Source organism: Ictidomys tridecemlineatus, chromosome 11, assembly GCF_052094955.1.
Source record: "Ictidomys tridecemlineatus isolate mIctTri1 chromosome 11, mIctTri1.hap1, whole genome shotgun sequence".
NCBI lineage: Eukaryota > Metazoa > Chordata > Mammalia > Rodentia > Sciuridae > Ictidomys > Ictidomys tridecemlineatus.
The window spans coordinates 15,774,771-15,790,088 of NC_135487.1; the positions used below are offsets into that span (position 1 = coordinate 15,774,771).

The window sequence follows — 15,318 nt, forward strand, 5'->3', positions numbered from 1 at the left end:
TTATTTAATTAAAGGTGAAGGGGTGCTGCATGGGTGAGTTCCTGTATGTCGAGGTGGGCAAGGAAGGCCTTTCTAAGATGACACTAGAGCAGAAGCTTTGGTGCCTGTGTCCCCATTACCTCAGAGTTATTCCCAAAGAGGCTTTATTCCCATGTTCCTCTGAGCAGACCTCAGGCACCTACAATACTCTCAATGCTAAAAGAACACAGCATGTTCGTCTAGGACCAATGGGCAGCATATTGGAGCTGGAGTTCAGACTTTGCTCTCAAGAAACACTTGTGATATTGAAGACCTCAGTTTTCTCCAACTTTCTTTCCCCCCAGTATTAGGAATTGAACCCAGGGTCTCACACATGCTTGGAAAACACCCTACCTCTGAGCTACATCCCTACTCCTTTTTCAAATTTTTATTTCATGGCAGGGTCTTGCTAAGTTGCTCAGATTGACCTCGAACTTGTGAACCTCCTGCCTCAGCCTCCCTAGTAGCTGGGTTTACAGACATGCCCCACCATGCCCAGCTGGTTTTCGCCATCTTTAAGATGGGGACGATGCTGCCCTCACAGGCTGCCCTCACAGGTCTTGAGTGGGCACAGACACGAGTGAGTTGCCAGGTTCATCACGCCAATGGGAGAACTTAGCCTCCCCCAACAGAGCATGGCGGGAAGTGGTTGGGGTCTGTCTGCAGAGTGGGTCTCAGTATCCACTTCTGACTTGACCATCTGTCATTGGGCCTTGGGTAATCCACTTCGGACCCTCAATTATTCCTTCCAAAAAAAAAAAAAGAGGAAATATTCTTTTTCTTACAAGTTTGAACTTTTTATATAAAAATGCTTATTAAAAATTTCAAAGCCTCCTACCCCTGTCCCTCTCAAGAATGTATTTATTGAGCTGGGATCGTGGCTCAGTGGTAGAGCACTTGCCTGGCATGTGTGAGGCACTGGGTTTGATTCTCAGCACTGCATACAAATAAATGAATAAAATAAAAGTCCATCAACCTCTAAAATATATATATATATATATATATATATATTTTTAAATAGTGTATTAATTGAAGCAATAGCTTTCTTCTTGGAGCCACCAATTTTTAAAAAATATTTTTTAGTTGTTGATAGGCCTTTATTTTATTTATTTATATGAGGAGCTGAGAATTGGACCCAGTGCCTCACACAGGCAAGTGTGCTACTGCTGAGCCCCAGCCCCAGCCAGGGCCACCAGTTTTTGAGCCCATGAAGCCATCTGTACTGCATGTAGGTAGCCTGGGTAGTGCACGGCTCTGGCTATGGACTATCCCTGTTCTCCAAGGACATCTCTGATTCCCTTCCCAACCCTTTGACAGCGGTCATGCATCCTCCCACATCTGAGCATCCACCAGGGACTGAGAGCAGCTGCTCACTGGGAACTTGCTGCAGGTGTCCCTCGGCCAGGCCACCTCTCCTGGGTCCTGGCTTTAATCCGTAGTGCTGAGGCAGGGGTTGGCATTTCCCTTGATGCTGAAGGGTGCCTGGGCTTTGGGGATCTAGAGATTTCCTTGAGGCCTTGGGTCTGGAAAGGAGAAACTTGATCAGGAGTCTGACAGTGTCTATCTGATCTAAGCCCGCGGGCCATCTGCTCTGCTGCTGTGGTGGTCTGGCCTCCCCCCGGCCTTCAACATCAACCACCTTGCTTCTCTCTGTGCCCGTTCTGTCCTGCATCTCAGTTAACTGATTCATCTTCGAAGGCAAAGATGAGCCTTGGTCAGGGGAAATGTGTCTGCTTAAAAGGTTTGCACGTGCTGCGCTCTGATACTGAAAGCCGTTCTGCTGAAAGACCTTGTGCGCCACAGTGCCATCCTGGCTTAGACCTCAGCTTCCTCGGGAACAGTTTGTAGAGCCTGAAGCATATGCTTTAGGGCATCTCCGCTGGGAAACGCCTCAGTCTTCAGAAATCTCACTGTTGGGCTGGGTGTGTAGCTCAGTGGTGTTGCACTTGCTTAGCACCTACCACAGGGGCTTGTGGGAGGGAGCTGATGGGGAGGGGGGTCAGGGGCACTGGGTCTGGCTGCTGATGGCCCTGGGTACTCTGTCCCTCAGGCCGTCAGCATGTGCAAAGTCCTGAGTTCAATTCCCACTATTGAGAAAACAAATTTAGTCTTAAGCATGAGAATTAGAATTAAAAAATTTTTTTTTCTTTTACTGGGGATTAAAATCCAGGAGACCTTCACTACTAAGATATATCTCTAGACCTTCTTATTGATTTATTTAATTTGTTTTATTTTAAAAATTTTGGTACCAGGGGTTTCACCCAGGGGAACTTTATCACTGAACCACCTGTGGGAAGCCACAGTGAGTTACCACACCTTCCAGTCCTGATGCACCGCGGGGATCTAAAGATCACTGTAGTCTGGCACGGCTGTGCCATGACTCTCCACTTGGTCTTTTCCTCCCCGACTCGAATGGCATATGAGTAGGCATACCCTGGGGTGGAGCTACACTCCCGTATTCTTTTGTAATCCTACCCCTTTGCCCTGTTTGGGATAGAATGTTCTATGGAGACTCCCTTTGTTGTCCCCTTCTCTTGCTCTGCCTCTGGGCATGGCCTTCCTAGCTGTCAGTCAACCTGCTGAGAACAGATATCAGGAAGCTGGACTCAGCCCCTGAAACCCGACCCCTTGCCTCATTTGAATGGCTGCTCCCCAATAAAAGGGTTCATCACTCTCTCACTTTCCACGGACCCCTAAGGTCAGAGGACCCGTCACAGGACCCAAAGAAAAAGGTATCTCTGTCTGTGAGTGATTATCTTGTGCAGCCCAGTTCCCCTGGAGTGACCCTGAGTGTTTTAGTCGTGAGAAACACGACAGACACTGTGTTTGGCCATTTTTGTTTTTTTAATTTCGGAGAGGGTCTCTCTAACTTGCCTCTGGCCTCATTAAGTTGCTCCGGCTGGCCTCAGACTTTTGCAGTCCTCCTGCCTCAGCCTCCCGAGTCGCTGGGATTGCAGGTGTGTGTGCCACCATGCTCGGAGAGTATTGTGGGTCTTATTTTCAGTCTTACTCCCGATGGTTCCTCAGCTCTGTATGTTTTCACACCCTTCCCTTCTCTGGATGTCAGTTTCCCCATCGGGGTGATGAGCAGGTAGAACAGTGTCGAAGGGCCATTCAGAGTCTAGGAGTCTCTGCTTCCTGAAATATCTTGCCTCGACTCAGGGAGACCATCTCACAATGCTCGTGAAACTCACAGGACTCGTCACCATTTAGAGGCTGCACAGTACTGTAGGTGTCAAGCACGACACTGAGTGGCTTGTATGTGGTCTTTTGTGTCCTTACAACAGGCTACAAGGGGCTGGGGACTTAGCTCAATTGGTAGAATGCTTGCCTTGTATGCACAAGGCCCTGGGCTCAATCCCCAGCACCAAAAACAAACAAAAAACCAGTTTTTTTTTTTTTTTTTTTTTTTTTTACCTATAAGGTAACCGGTGATCTTTTCTTCTCAGATGAGGATGCTGAGGTGTAGAACACATTGATCAATTGAGGTGCAGACTGGCATGTGGGACAGAACCAAGCTTCCTCTGGGCCGAGTGGGCACGTGTGTGGTGGCTTTTCCAGATGCCCTTTTCCAGGTGGAAACAGGCTGACTCAAGCCAGGCGTGGGAGTGACCTTTGCTCCATACAACATCACCTCAAGGTCAAGTCCATGGAAATGTCCCCCAAGGCCTGTCTGGAGACAGTGTGACCTTCAATTTGAAGAATGCACCTGTGAAGAACATCAGGAGGACAATGTGGCTGAGGACAGCCAGAAAGACTACCCTCAGAGGTGGTGAGCTTAGTCTCTCAGGTGAGATGGTCCACTGACGGGCATCTTCCAGGGCCACTGGGTCACTGGGCATGTGCCCCATGGTGGGCTCTTGGCTCTGCCACTTATTTGCTGGGTGCCCTGGACCAAGACAATGCACTTCACACAATACAGTGTGTGTGGGTGGGGGCTACTCAGGGACGCTCAACCACGGAGCCACGTCCCCAGCCCTGTTTTGTATTTTATGTAGAGACAGGGTCTCACTGAGTTGCTTAGGGCCTAGCTTTTTGCTGAGGCTGGCTTTTTTTTTTTTAAAAACATTTATTTTGGGGGCTGGGGATGTGGCTCAAGCGGTAGCGCGCTCGTCTGGCATGCGTGCGGCCCGGGTTCGATCCTCAGCACCACATACCAACAAAGATGTTGTGTCCGCCGAAAACTAAAACATAAATATTAAAAAAATTTAAAAATAAAGGCATTGTGTTATGTTCATCTACACCTAAAAATAAATATTTAAAAAAAGTTTATTTTTTTAGTTGTAGTCAGACACAACACCTTTATTTATTTATTTGTTGACTTATTTTTATGTGGTGCTGAGGATTGAAACCAGGGCCTTGCACTTGCTAGTGTGAGCTCTCTATTGCTGAGCCCCACCCCCAGCCCTGGCTGGCTTTGAACTCGAGATCCTCCTGCCTCAGCCTCCAGAGCCGCTGGGATTACAGGTAGGCATCACCGTGCCCGGCCACAATACAGTCTTGGTGCCTCGATGCAGTGATTTCAAACCAGGTGATTTACAATCACCTAGAAAATGTTGAAAAACCATTGATCCCTGGGACTCTCCCCATTGGTTCCGATTGGGTGGGTCTGGGTAGAACAGGAGAATCTTTGTTTTAAACTCTCAGGTGTTTCCTTGACTGAGTGCACTTTAATTTTTTTTTAATTTATTCGTATATTTTTTGTGATACTGGGATTGAACCGAGGCTTTGCACGTGCTACTCAAGCGCTCTGAGCTATGTCCCCAGCCCCATGAAGCCCTTTCTAATGAGGTGGCTGCACATGGTTAGTATGCCAGTGGAGGCTGGTGCCACTCTGCAGCAGTTTTGGAGGCATGAAAAGAGGTGATGACAGGCACAATAACTGATCCAAGGCCACCGAACAACTTAGGTATCTGCTGCTACTAGAATCCTTTTTTCTAAGCGTTCGGCAGGGGGAGGAGGAGTGTGTGAGGCCAGTACAGGTCACATCTCTGTAGCTGTTATTTCTTACTCATCCACTCTGTCCCTTCCCAGTGGTGAAATCTTTTTCTTTTCTTTCTTTTTTTTTTTTTTTGGTATCAGGAATTGAACCCAGGATGCTTAACCACTGAGCAACATCCTCATTTTTTTCTTTTTTTTTTTTTTAATTTTGAGACAGGGTCTAGCTAAGCTGCTAGGGCCTCGATAAGCAGAGGCCGGCTTTGAACTTGCCATCCTCCTGCCTCAGCCTCCTGAGCTGCTGGGATTACAGGTGTGCGCCACCGTGCCTGGCCCTAGTGTGAAATCTTGAGCAAGTTTCTCAGTCTCCTTGTTTCTCAGTTTGCCTGTTTGTTTGTTATTATTTTAGGGAAATAATCATAGCTGAGTTTTCTTCTTTCTTAGAAGAAAACCCTCATAGAGCTGCTGTGAAACCCAAATTGGAATGCACGAGACTCCGCCGAGCTTGCTGGACTCTATACACGTTCCAGCGTTCACTGTAACTTAAAGTGTGTTCAAGTCCCTTAGCTGGTTAGGGACACCTCCTTGAGAGAAAGCTTGACGAATGTCTGTCCTTTCCGCCTCCCTGTCCCACTCTGCTCCAGGTTGTCATTCTCAACCACTCCAGCTGCATTCCAGCTGGCCCTGCACACCCCACCTGACCTGCCAGTTTGCTGAGCTGAAGAAGATCCCACGGTCAGGCAAGAAGGTAGAAGACAAGCTGGGCTTGGTGGCACAGGCCTAGAGTATCAGCAACTTGGGAAACGGAGGCAGGAGGGATTGTAAGTTTGAGGCCAGCCTGGCCACTGAGCAAGACACTGTCTCAAAATAAAAAATAAAAGGGCTGGCGATGTAGCTCAGGGGTAGAGCGCCCTGGATTCAATCCCCAGTCACACACACATACACACACACACACAAAGGAAACCAAGAGTCCTGAGGTCCGAATCATTATCTAGATGGTCCCAGACAAGCCCATGTGTGTGGAAAACTTCTAGAACTACCTGCCCCTTTGTGAGACCCAATAGCACCTAGACTCCGGGGCTGCCGTGTTCTCCTTCTGAATCCTGGAAACCAGTTGGCCAGCTGAGCCAAATTTTCTAAGCCAGGTCAGAAGGGCTTAGAAAAGTAAGGGGCTTCTCTCCTCTGACACAGCCAAGCAGGGGTCACTTTGGAGACTTGCTACTCAGTGTGGTTCATGGACGAGCAGCCTGGGCATCCCCTGGGGGTGTTGGAAATGCTGAATCCCAGGCTCCATCTAGATGGGCTGAATTCAAATCTGCATTTCAACAAGACCCTCCAGGTAACTGATGCACATCAAAGGTTGAGAGGCCCTGATGTGGAGAAGGGGAACAGAAGCGGTCAGAAGGGTCTTTTCCCTTCCTGCTCACTAGCACACTGGCTTTCAAACCTGGTGGCCTGGCAGAACCTTTGATGGAGCCTTTTACTCCCAGAGGCTCAGACCCTGATCAATTTACCTGGTTAAGGCTGTAGTCTAAGAGTCTGTTTCTTAGACTCCCAGAAGCATCTTATGCATGGCTGGCCTTGAAACATTGACCTAGAACATTCTAAACACAAATACAGAGAAAAGAAGCAGGCCCTTTTATGAGGAGCTTCTGTGCCATGCTCTGTGATAGGTGTTAGTTCTTTATGAATCAACAAGCAGAACAAGTCCCCCAGGCCTCCCCACTAATGGGGAAGAGGGAGCTTTTGTTGTTGCTGTTGTTGCTCTACTGGGGATTGAACCCAGAAGTCCTCCGCCACTGAACTCCATCCCAGTTATTTCTTATTTTGAGCATCCCCCATGATTTTATGCATCTCCCAAGTATCTTATTCATGATTGGGCTTGAACTCCATATAATGTGAGACAGACAGTGGGTGCCAGGGTACTCAGACAAAGGCTGATTTTAGAGGCGGGCTAAAGGGACAAGTGTATCAAGTTCACGACATTGAATTAGATCTTCCTCACCCTGACAAAAATACTATGAGACTCACAGTCCTGTGCTACATCCTTTCCTTCTACAACTTGGAGTCAGGGGTGTATTTAAAAACACTGGGGAAACCAGGTGTGGTGGTGATCCCAGGCCTGTGATCCCAGCAGCTCAGGAAGCTGAGGCAAGAGGATCACAGGTTCAAAGCCAGCCTCAGCAAGTTAGCGAGGCCCTATGTCTAATTATATAAATAATATGTGTGTGTGTGTGTGTGTGTGTGTGTGTGTGTGTGTGTGTGTGTGTGTGTCTGGGGATGTAGCTCAGTGGTTAAGTGCCCCTGGGATCAATGCCTGGTACAAAATAAATAAATAAATAACCCACTGGGGAAGCAGGCATGGTGGTGCTTTCCTATAATCCCAGGGAGTCAGGAGGCCAAGGAAGGAAGATCATAAGTTTAAGGTGCTAAGCCACATAGTGAGACCCTGCCTCAAAAATAAAATGGCTAGGGATGTGGCTCAGTGGTTAGGCACCCCTGGGTTCAGTCCCTGATACTAAAATAAAATAAAATAAAATAAATAACACTGAGGAAAAGCACCTGGTGGCTTCCTAGCCAAATGTAAATGGATCCAGGAGGTGGGCCTGGGAATTTTCTGATTGCTTAGAGGCTGGGAGTGTTCCTTTGGCAGGTGGTGGGGCACCGAAAGGAAAGCTTTCCCTGGGACCTTGACCGATGGCCCCAGGACAGTCAGACAGCTAAGACAATGAATGTTGGTGTGAGAGTTCTAGATCGTCCACCTCTGTAGCCAAGTGGCTTTCAACTTCTTGGCCTCACTTTTCTCACCTATAACATGGACATGATGAGTTCTACTGTGAATTGTTGGAAGAATTCTTTTTCTTCTTTCTTTCTTTCTTTTTTAATCAGGGACTGAACCCAGGGGCGCTTAACCACTGAGCTACATACCCTGCCCTATTTATTTTTTTATTTTCAAACAAGGACCTTCGTAAGTTGCTGAGGCTGGCTTTGAACTTGTGATCCTCCTGCCTCAGCCTCCTGAGCTGCTGGGATTCCAGGCATGGGCCACCACTCCAGTTGGGAGGATTCTTATGAGCTTTTGTTTGTCAAAAAAGAATTGCTTATTTGACTTGCTTGACCTCTTCTGCGAATGTCTCATAGGTTTTTCCTTAAAAAAAAAAAAAAAAAGCGTTCCCCATGATTTTATGCATCTCCCAAGTGTCTTATTCATGACTGGGCTTGAACTCTGTATAATGTGAGACAGACAGTGGGTGCCAGGGTAATTAAGACTGTGGAGAAAACAGCAACTAGTGGTGGCAAAGTCACCAAGGCTGAAATGAAATTGAGCAAACAGTGGTGGCAGCCCAGGCAGAGCCTCAACTGGGAAGAGATACTCAAGAGGAAGCACTTCTGCTGAGACTCTCCTAAACCTAACCCGAATGCAGTTTTTTTCTTTTTTCTTTTTTTTTCCCTCAGGGCTGAGGACTGAACCCAGGGCTTTGCATGTGCTAGGCAAGCACTCTGCCACTGAGTTAAATCCCCAACCCCTGCTAAAGCAGCTGTTGTTGTTGTTGCTGTACTGAGGATTGTACTCAGAAGTCCTCTACCACTGAGCTACATCCCAGTTATTTCTTATTTTGAGACAGTCTTGCTCTGTTTCCCAGGTGACCCGAACTCGTGATCCTCCTCCTGCCTCAGCTTCCAGAGTAGCGGGTGTTACAGGCATGAGCCCCTGCTTGCTATTGCAATTTCCTTCATGCTGATGAGGTTTAAGGCATCAGAATAAAACACAGCAAGTCTTTTTTGCCTCTGCCTTGTTAAGTTGCTGAGGTTGGCCTTGAACTTGTGATCCTTCTGCCCCTGTTATAAGCCCATTGACACTTGGGGTATTGGGAGCCTGGGTGCCAAAACCATAGAGCTGGGGTCACCAGGAGAAAAAGGTGTAGAGGAGGGACTCTGAGGAAGGTCTGGACTCTGGTGTTAGACTGCCTGACTCAGATACCGCCTGTGAAAGTCCCAAGCTTTCTGTGTGCCCATTTGCCCATCTGTGAAGTGGGAGAGCAATAGTATCTGCTTTCACAGGGCTGCTGAAGGTTGAGTGAGCTGGTGCCTGCTGGGTATGAACTGGTTACTCTCTTTAACTTGGTGTGTGGCTACCTGAGTAAGTAAGAGCTATTGCAGGGAACTTTGAAGAGAAGTTGGCACCTGGGAGTGGGGATGAGCCTGAGGTTTGGAGGATGAGCTTTGTTTTGTACCTTCCCATGAGTCATTTTTACTTTGACAATTTCAGAATTACAGAGAAGTTGCAAAAAGCCCCATATATCTTTCACTCCGACTCCCCAAATCGTAAATTTACATTTGCTTTATCCTAAATGTTTAAATAAATGTTTTATTCTGAACAATTTGAGACTAAGCTGAGGCCATGACCCCTTTACCCCAAATACTGGATGAGTATTTCTAAAGGATATGCTCTTACATAATTAAGGTCAGTGATCAGAATAAGTAACAACCTATTTGGGGCTTACCAGGAGTTTTACACAACTACCTCATTGAATGTTTATCCTAGTGAGATATAGGATATCCTCCATTTTACACTCGAGGAAAGCTGAGGCTGCAAGTTCTAATTAACCGGCCCAAGGTCACAGAGCCATTAGCTGGCCAAAACACGTCCACATCTGCTTATTTTCACAACGCAGGGGCTTAAACCACCACTCTGTTCTATTTGTATAAATTCTATTTTTTTTGTATTATTACAGATTAAATTCGCTTCATAACTTGCACAGTTGGTATAATGTAGCTTTCAGTGTCACTGTGCAAGAACCATCAGGTCTGAGACTGTAGGAAGGGACGACGTCAATGGGGTCAGGAACTAAAAACCAGTCTGCAGTTGCAAGCACCGTCCACTAGAGGGAGGTGGACGCTGCGCCCGGTCTCTCTTCCTCTCCCTCGTCTCTCTGGTCAGCCTGGGAAAAGAGCCCGCCTCTTGACCCATAAGGCCCTGGGCCGGAAGCTCCACTCTCTCTTCCTGTTCTCCATCATGGCGGTGAGTAGTGGAGGTTTGGGTTTGGTTCGCCCTCATCCGTCTCCATCCATGGCGGGTCGAGCCCCCGGGCCCTATGTCACCGGTGAACCGAGGAGGACGGAGCCCCCAGAGCTGCTCGAGCCGAAACTGGCCGGGCCGTGCGGCACGGCTGAAGGCGCGGGGCTGGACCCTGTCATCTCCTAGGAGCTGGCTCTGGGAAGTCGCTCCGAGAGTTCAGGGCACGGCCCCGGCTGCAGTGCTTGCAGCTTGGGCGAGGGGAGGGTCTTAGGACATGGGGTCCAGGCTCTTACCCAGCCCCGGGGACTTGAGACTTGTCAGGTGCTGGGGAACTTCGGCCGGTTGCTCTGCTGAGAAAAGCGACAGTCTTCGGCCCCAGCCCGCGGACAACTTGGGAGCGTGGTGGGGACGTCGCAAACCACGTGTTTCCTGTTTCCTCTGAATTTAAAATCGGCTTTCGTCCCCTTCTTTTTCGGCCTTACATGGGGGGTTCTCACCCAGCGCTTTGAGCCCCTTGGGGTTCGTCCTCAGTGCTGTGCCGTGCCGCGCGTGCGAGTCAGTCGTGGTCCCGAGCGGGCTTCCTTCCCGTCTCCCCGGCAAACACAGCGAACCCCTTTAAATCCTTGGGGCTTTATCTAGGGTTGGGATGAGCAGGAAATAAAGTAGGGCGCGCAAGTGGGAAGTAGTAAAAACCGAGGTCTCGGCTGTGACCGGGTTGTGAGTGTGTTGACTGCGGTGCTACCCTGTTGGCAGCAGGATCAAGGCGAAAAGGAGAACCCCATGCGGGAACTTCGCATCCGCAAGCTCTGCCTCAACATCTGCGTTGGGGAGAGTGGAGACAGACTGACCCGGGCTGCCAAGGTGTTGGAACAGCTTACAGGCCAGACTCCAGTGTTTTCTAAAGGTGAGTAGTGGCGGACATGGAGGGGGCTGGGGGGTTATTAATAATACCTCTTGTCAGGCCTCTGTAGGATGTTGCCTTTGACATCTTTTAAATTAAGTGTTAATGAACTACTGAAAGAAGCATCCTCCCTGTGGAGGTTAGTTGTGGTGGTGGCATACCACGTTTCTGTGAGCAAATCTCCAGCTCACACTGACCCAAGTAGAGATTTTTCAAGTAAGTAGGATATGAGCAGGGTCCTACTCTACCTCGAATCCTCCTTATTTGGAAGAGAGTAGGATCATAGGAAGGGACATTAGACCCGATTAGCAGGTAAGAACGGGGCTGTATACTGAGACTGCCTGAATTCTGATTCTGGCTTCGCCTCTTCTTAATGTGAGTTCGGCTGATTGGGCCTCCCTGAGCTTATTTGCATAAAGGAGATTATAGTAGTTGCTTTTTCATCAAAGTCAAAGAATAAAATGAATTAGTGTACGCTCTATTGCTTGAGGATAGTAGAATTTGTTGAATCCTTGGGTTCAGATCCTGTTTCTTATTACCAGCTGTGATCTTGGGCCAAGTTGATAACTTCTCAGAACCTCATTGGTAAACTGAGGATAAGGATGCAATAAGCTTTTAGGAAATATTGGCTGTTATCAATAGTGTTTTGTTTTCTTAAGAACATAAGAAATGTTCTTAAGAAACATGGGGTAATGGCTCAGTGGCAAAGCACTTGCCTAGCACATGAGAGGCATTGGGTTTAATCCTTAGCACCACATAAAAATAAATAAAGGTATTGTGTCTATGATTACAAAATTTAAAAAGAACACAATGATTGTCATAGTATTAGTGCCTCTTTGACCTATTGTGGTTATGAACTTGACCTTTTGGCTTTGCATTTTTAATTGTTGAGGTATGACTGGATTACTTTGAAGTTGGAAAATTCGTTTTTTGTGTTATAGATGAAGTTGATAAAACACCAGCACTTAGAATGTGGATGGATATTTAGTGCCTCTTTTGGCTATGGAGATCTTCTGGGGAAGAGATGAGTGCAGTATGACAATACCTAACCCTTGTTACCCCTACCTGCAGCTAGATACACTGTCAGATCTTTTGGCATCAGGAGAAATGAAAAGATTGCTGTTCACTGTACAGTTCGTGGGGCCAAGGCAGAAGAAATCCTGGAGAAAGGTCTAAAGGTGAGGCTGGTCCCCTCACAGGACACTATCGATTAGCACCTACTTAACAACATGTAGGTAATTACAGTGGTCTTAGTTAGGATTTAATGTGCTATTCTTTTTAATGAGCTGTATGCCCTGCACAGGCATATATTTTAGTTTCTAAAGTACTTTTTCTATATTTAGCAGGATTAAATTGTTTTCTTTGATGGTTGAAAAGATGGAAGGGTGGTGGATTAGCTCAGTGGCAGAGCGCTTGCCTGGCACATCAAGGACCTGAGTTTGGTCTTCAGCCCTGAAAAAGTGAAGGGAAAAAAATTAGATACTTGAGAGTCTAGGAGTCATTTTGATGCCTCTGCTCTTTGGAAGTTGGGTAGTTTCTATGAAATCCATAGGTAGGATATATGATTTGGTGTGGGGAAATCCAGATTGTGTTCCCTGCAAAGTTAAATTGAATTGTAGTTTTGTTTCGGGGTGCCAAGTATTACAGGTTGAACTAGTTATTTGGGGGTAGTTAAAAAGTAACAAGTAATGAATTTGCTGCATTTTTCTCCTCAGGTGCGGGAGTATGAATTACGGAAAAATAACTTCTCAGATACTGGCAACTTTGGTTTTGGGATCCAGGAACACATCGATCTGGGCATCAAATATGATCCAAGCATTGGTATCTACGGTCTGGACTTCTATGTGGTAATGAATAGACCTTTTTCCCACTCTTGGTGTGTGAGGAGAGGGGAATTGGCTACTCTTTTTTTTTTTTTTTTTTTTTGTGCTAGCTTGATGTTCAGATGTTGGGTTGAAGCTTTGAGTATTGTCTGCTTTGTGTTTTCCCCCTTTGGGAAGATGAGTCTCATTTGTGGCAACTGTAGAGGTACAGCACAGGACAGACAGACAAGGTCCTTGCTGTTGTGAAGCTTTCAGTCTGAGATCAAGTGCCAACATGGCTTAAAAGGGGAATACAGGGAATTTATTACAATCAGTGAATTTCCAGTGAATTGGAAATTTTCTGAGAGGTGCTGGTGCTGCATTTGACCTGGGAGTTGGATGCACTGAGGCTACTCTTTCCCAGCTCCTTCCCATGGACCTTGGAGAGATTTGGCTTCCACCCAGATAACTTAGAACCAGGTTTGGGTGATGCAACTGTAATGCTTGGGGATTTTAATGTAAAAGTGACTATTTGTGTTACTGCAGTGTTTTTGGTTCATACATAATACCCAGAAGCAGCAGGCTTGACTAATATGGAACCTGAATTAGGTAGAGACACCTTTACCAAATAACACAAAAGTAATGAAAATTGGGTATTTGTGGAACGTTTGGGGCAGCAAACCTTTTTTTTTTTTTTTTTTTTTGAGAGAGAGAGAGAATTTTTTAGTTTTTGGCAGACACAACATCTTTGTATGTGGTGCTGAGGATCGAACCCGGGCCGCACGCTTGCCAGGCGAGTGCACTACCGCTTGAGCCACATCCCCAGCCTGCAAACCTTTTATTTAACTTGGCTTTTTTAAAAGAAAATTGCTTTGGAGATTAGGGAACAGCAGTAGAGAATCTTCAGCACCACTGGAAGTTGGGTAGGGAAGGAGGAATGTGTTGAAAATTCCAGCCTGTGCGGCAAGCCTATCTTATATAACATTAGGTTGTTTGGGATGCCAGTGACTGTTCTGTCAGACACTGAGATCATCCTGGGTCTTGCTCCAGAAAACCAGATTTGCCAGGTGACTTGATCAGTCTCCAATGTGTGAGTCTTATCTGTCTACCCTTGACTCTGAGCTGGCTAGGTGACTGTTGGTTATTCCTGGGACAGGTGCTGGGTAGGCCAGGTTTCAGCATCGCAGACAAGAAGCGCAGGACAGGCTGCATTGGGGCCAAACACAGAATCAGCAAAGAGGAGGCCATGCGCTGGTTCCAGCAGAAGGTAAAGCTGATGGATCTCAAGTGAAGTGGTGGTGGATGGAGTTGGGATTTGGGGGTGCAAAACATATGGTACTATTTGGTGGGTAGCTTCTTTAAGGAGAGAGAGTATTTGGGCAGCTTGGCAAATGTGGGTTTCTGGGGTTGGTGATTTAAAAGAACCCCCAGAACTGTGAATATGGGTAGCTGGAAGGGGAGGGATATGGCTTTAAAAGGAACCCCCTTTTTTCAGGTATAGTGTAGTGAGCACAGTATGGCAATTGTTAGTTGGCTTCCCATTTAATCCAGAAACAACATGGGATTCAGAAGTTCATGTATTAGTTTTGAATTCTCTGGTGTTAGCCTTTGCTGCAATCATTGCTGTTGCCTCCTTTTCTGAAAAAAAAATAAAAATCTCTTCTCTTTCAGTATGATGGGATCATCCTTCCTGGCAAATAAATTCCCGTTTCTATCCAAAAGGCCAATAAAACATTTTCAGTGAAATGTACATTACTGTTGTGTGTTCTGTGAAAGGAGTCTGGCCATATTCAAGTCCCTGGATCTCAAGCCACTTAAAGCTTCGATGGGAATAGCTGGTAAAAACCCTGTTCTCCGTTTGGATGTCAGTGTTTCTTGGCAGATCCAAGTCCAAGTGTTGTCTGTGCTTACCACACCCTTCTAGGTGATGCTGTGGTGCAATAGTCCATGTAAACTGGTTTTAAAAAGAGGGCATGGTTGGGGCTGGGGTGGATTTAGGGTCTTGATTAAAGGTAGGGTGCAGTTCTCCCCTGTTCCTGGGAGCTCCCTTGTGTTCAGGGATTTGGTGTGTATGGAATGGATCACAGGTTTTGGTTTGAGCTCGAGATTAAATGTTGGCTTAACTTCAGACTTGGTTGCCTTTAAAATGAGGATCTGTTTTTTGAAAAGCAGAGTAAGTAGATAAGAACAGTCTAGATTTGATTCCCAGCCTTTTATTACCTTGAGTGAGTTAGGAATCTTCCTCAGTTCTTATCTATATCATGGAGGAAATAATAACAATATTCTTTGTTTTTCCCTTAATAACGATATTCTCTAAAGGGTTAGTTTCATACTGAAACAATGCTTAAGACTAGTGATACGTTAATTTGGGGAGGGGGTTGCTGGGGATTTAACCTAGGAGGGCTTAACCACTGAGCCACATCTTCAGTCCTTTTTGTTTGTTTTTGAGATGGCCTCACTAAGTTGCTGAGGTTGGCTTGGAACTTGTGATCCTCCTGCCTTGGCCTCCCAAGCTGCTGGGATTACAGGCTTGCACCACCGTGCCTCATTTAGTCTTTTTTTTTTTTTTTTTTTTAAGAGAGAGAGGAGAGAGAATTTTCAATATTCATTTTCAGTTCTCGGCGGACACAACATCCTTG

General features: G+C 46.6%; 1 protein-coding gene across 2 annotated transcripts; it reads left to right on the forward strand.

The window, feature by feature from the left end:
• Positions 1–9,836: 9,836 nt before the first annotated feature.
• Positions 9,837–14,429, forward strand: Rpl11 (ribosomal protein L11). Of its 2 annotated transcripts, none has more exons than XM_078025594.1 (6): positions 9,837–9,979; positions 10,733–10,880; positions 11,949–12,055; positions 12,593–12,724; positions 13,836–13,946; positions 14,351–14,429. In XM_078025594.1, the coding sequence occupies exons 1-6, from the start codon at positions 9,974–9,976 to the stop codon at positions 14,378–14,380; spliced, it is 534 nt and encodes a 177-aa protein (XP_077881720.1). In that variant the 5' UTR covers positions 9,837–9,973; the 3' UTR covers positions 14,381–14,429. The 2 variants fall into 2 exon arrangements, with proteins under 2 accessions (XP_077881720.1, XP_077881719.1); XM_078025593.1 differs by having other exon boundaries at positions 9,843–9,979; positions 10,730–10,880.
• The last annotated feature ends 889 nt before the right edge of the window (positions 14,430–15,318 follow it).

Coding starts and splice junctions, on each gene's coding strand:
- Rpl11 (XM_078025593.1), top strand. Junction 10,881..11,948: donor GACTCCAGTGTTTTCTAAAG/GTGAGTAGTGGC, acceptor CCCTACCTGCAG/CTAGATACACTGTCAGATCT. Junction 13,947..14,350: donor TGCGCTGGTTCCAGCAGAAG/GTAAAGCTGATG, acceptor CTTCTCTTTCAG/TATGATGGGATCATCCTTCC.